Raw genomic sequence first — 3,968 nt, forward strand, 5'->3', positions numbered from 1 at the left:
GTGCTCTATGTTGGACAAAACTTTATACCCCAACAGTTTTGATTCAATCTTTCACCAGCTTTCATTTTCCAGCCACTAATGCTAGTGGTGATAGACAGTTGGCGTAATCAGAGAAGTCATGGTCACCGTATGATTGATATATCATTTGTTCCAACATTGGGTCGTGCAACCTACTGTTAATACCCTTGTCAGTTCAAACATTTAAGGATTCATTTTCATCAAAAGTTCATAGACGTTAAGGTGGTCATCAAACGTTAGATTACTTATGGAGTATGTTGGCATTTGATTCTTGGCTAGTTTTCATATATAATTCAAGAGTCTAGGTTCTTTATTTGAGGCATTTGGATTTTACTGTGGGCTAAGGTTGTTATGTGATTTAATAATTTTTTTTTAAAAATTTCTTTAATTATACTTTGCTCAGGTAGAAGCACATGCCGTTTTCTTTTATAAAATTGCACTTTAAAAAAAAATGATTTAGTGCGAATCATATACATTATTATTTAGAAAATAAATTAAGATCAACCTTGTGTCATGGAATGCAAACGAATTCAAAGAAATTGAAATGAAAGATTTTGATATTAACGTCATTAGGTGTCAAATAGATGAAATTAATTTAATTTGGTCAAAATACATCAAATTCCAACAGAAAGATTCTATCATTTTTCTTGGCACAAGACCAAGAAATGTATATGTCATTCTTAAATTATATTCCCTTCTTATAAGTATATTGTTTATGCTACATGCATTGATCATTACGTTTAATAACACAATTGTATCCAACAAATTTTTCAGCACACTTTGTTGACTTTTATATTAACATTCAATTTGACTATATATATATATATATATATATATATATATATATATATATATATATATATATATATATATATATATATATATATATATATATATATATATATATAAAACGTTAGCAGCCAGGGAGTTACATCTGTATATATTATGAAATCCATGTATCATCAGTTTCATAATTCTTTGTCGACGTAGAAAACATGAAGTTGTTTCTCCCGTTTTCAGCAAGTATAGCAGCCATATTTTTTGGTTTTCTACTAAAATTCCTGCTGCAAATCTTGAAAGGAAAGAGAGTGAAGAACACAGAACCACCTCAAGCAAAGGGCCGATGGCCGGTAATCGGACACCTGGGCCTTCTTGGTGGACCTGAATTACCTCATAGGGTCTTAGGTGGATTGGCTGATAAATACGGCCCCATCTTCACCATCAAGCTTGGTGTTCACAATGTTTTGGTGGTGAGTAGCGCTGAGATGGCGAAAGAGTGCTTTACCACAAACGATAAGGTCTTTGCAAGTCGACCCAAGTCAATGGCAGTAGAACACATGGGCTATAACTATGCCATCTTGGCTCTCGCTCCTTATGGGGACTACTGGCGACAAGTGCGCAAGATCTTGACACTCGAGGTTCTCTCTCAGCGACGTGTGGAGATGCTTGGACCTCTTCGTGCTGCAGAGGTTAAAGCATCCATGGAAGATATATATAACGCTTGGGTAAAGAATAAACAGACTGGAAGTTCCGACATGGTAAAGGTGGATATGAAACAATGGTTTCAGAACTTGATATTAAATGTTGTCGTCAGGGTTGTTTCAGGAAAAAGGTTTTCACCTGATGACAAAGAAGGGGTTCGATTTCAAAAAGTGATAAGGAAATTCTTTGTCTTATTGGGCACATTTGTGGTGTCTGATTTTATTCCATATCTCAAGCCTTTGGACCTGGGAGGATACGAGAAAAAAATGAAGATCACAGGAGAAGAGATGTACGAAATTGTTACAGGATGGCTAGAGGATCACAAGAGAGTGAGAGCGGAGGAAAAGCATGCGCAGCAACATGAAAGAAGCCAAGTCTTCATGGATGTTCTGATTTCCGTTCTTGAAGGTGCCTCCCCAGAGGAATTCCGTGGTTTTGACCATGATACCATAATCAAGGCTACATGTTTGGTAAGCCTAATCTTTATCTCATCATCATTTTATACATCACCAATGCTATACGACTACTATTAGTAAAGTTTGTTAATCGTTTATAGTTTCTTCCACATTCTTTATAATATTTGCAACAGTTTTCAGTGGCAAAGATAAGGTGTGCAAAAAACAAAATTATCAGCATGCATGTTGCTTGAAATCTAATACAACAAATTTGTTTTAACTTCAAACTTGCAGACTGTTTTAGCTGCGGGATTGGACACATCGTCTGCAACGTTAACATGGGCTTTATGTTTGTTGCTCAACAACCCAAGAGTATTAAAAATTGCCCAAGATGAATTGGATGAGCATGTTGGAAGGAAGAGAGCAGTGGAGGAGTCGGACCTGAAGAACCTTGTTTACCTTGACGCAATCGTTAAAGAAACACTGCGTTTATACCCGCCTGGACCTCTAAACCTTCCTCATGAGTCCATGGAGGATTGCGTTATTGGTGGCTACAAAATCCCTAAAGGCACACGTTTATTGACTAATCTTTGGAAAATTCAACATGATCCTAATAAATGGTCAGACCCTGAAGAATTTCAGCCCGAAAGATTCTTGACAACTCATAAACATGTTGATGTCAGGGGAAACAATTATGAATTGATTCCTTTCGGTAGTGGTAGAAGAGTATGCCCTGCTATTCCGTTTGCTCTTCGGTCTTTGCATATAACTTTAGCTACTTTAATACAACAATTTGTGCTTAAAAAGCCATCGGATGAACCCATTGATATGAGTGAAAGCGCTGGAGTGACTATCAGCAAAGCGATCCCACTTGAGGTCCTTCTGGCGCCTCGTTTATCCCTTGATATGTACCCTGTTGCTGCATGATACGTCTGCTTCAAATCATCTACCAAGCCCCGTTGCCACTAACCATGCGCCCACACTCTAGTCTTATTGAAGAATGATTCCAAGACAATCCCGAAAAATCAGAAAGTCTTCTTACTATCTTATCAACAGCTTGCTATTAGTCATACTACTTTGTTTTGGATTTTTCTTAATTATTTCATGCAATGGTTTCTTGTTTCTTCTGCTTGTATGCTCTGTATATAGAACCATTCATTGTTTACATTTTAAGCATCGATAATACCAGAGTCTTAGCGTGAAAATTTTCCCTCCTTAACTTTGTGTTGTTTAATTACACGAACATGCACGCATAATATTTGCTTTATACCAATTTTAAAATGGTCTAAGTCAACATTACTATATATTACCCTCCGATCCCAATTTGCACTGCAGATTCCCAATGGCCAAGCCACATAGGTCCAGTGTAAGCCCAGAACTACCCTCAACTTTTTGATTTTTTTTTACTAGCTAGGCCCAAACCGACTAAATTACTAGGATACCAAAATTCCCCTTTGAGCAGCCAAGAAGTTATTGTCTTCTAAACTGCTAATAACTTATATTATGAACAAAATTAGGGTATAATGTTGGCTGTGTTTATTTAGGATATGTCCCCTGTCCCCACTGATAAATATTAAATTAACATCACTTCTTTGTTTGTTTTGATGGACGCCAATTTTCTTTTGAATATTAAACTAATCCCATCAACTTGTGGAGAAGAGATCTAGTAGCCCCATCCCTTTGTTTTACTGCACTAAATCAAAGGAGAAAGTGAGTATTTGTTTTATTGAAGTAAATGAAAGAAGAAAGTGACAATGTTTGTTTTGTAGCCATTTTTCACGTTGTTTTTTTTTTTTTTTTGTTTATGCATCAAACGAGCACAACCTCGTCTTCTCTGTTTGTTTTTATGCTTAGTTACTATGTTTATAATAAGAAACAATGTTTATTTTTTATTAATTACTTATTATTTAACTGACATGGATAAATATGTAACAAAAAGAAAAGTTTTGGATTTATCAGAGGCAACTAATGCTGATTTTTCTAATAATAGCCATGTTGAATTCAATTTAGTAGAACTTCCCTCAGACCCTAGGATATATGAGGATTAGGATTTTAGATTATGATTCTAATGTT

General features: G+C 35.7%; 1 protein-coding gene across 1 annotated transcript; it reads left to right on the forward strand.

Annotated features, from left to right (window-relative positions):
* Positions 1-947: 947 nt before the first annotated feature.
* On the forward strand, positions 948-3,098 carry LOC145043269 (flavonoid-6-hydroxylase-like). The gene is made up of 2 exons (XM_078991872.1): positions 948-1,970; positions 2,190-3,098. Exons 1-2 carry the CDS (start codon positions 1,014-1,016, stop codon positions 2,820-2,822), a joined length of 1,590 nt encoding a protein of 529 aa, XP_078847998.1. The 5' UTR covers positions 948-1,013; the 3' UTR covers positions 2,823-3,098.
* Positions 3,099-3,968: the final 870 nt, after the last annotated feature.

This window comes from Lactuca saligna, chromosome 4 (assembly GCF_052625555.1).
Source record: "Lactuca saligna cultivar CGN05327 chromosome 4, ASM5262555v1, whole genome shotgun sequence".
Classification (NCBI taxonomy): Eukaryota; Viridiplantae; Streptophyta; class Magnoliopsida; order Asterales; family Asteraceae; genus Lactuca; species Lactuca saligna.

Bases quoted from the DNA above. Each gene is read 5' to 3' on its own strand.
- LOC145043269 (XM_078991872.1), top strand. From the start codon at position 1,014: ATGAAGTTGTTTCTCCCGTTTTCAGCAAGTATAGCAGCCATATTTTTT. The intron at 1,971-2,189 runs GTAAGCCTAATC...TCAAACTTGCAG, and splicing joins TAATCAAGGCTACATGTTTG to ACTGTTTTAGCTGCGGGATT.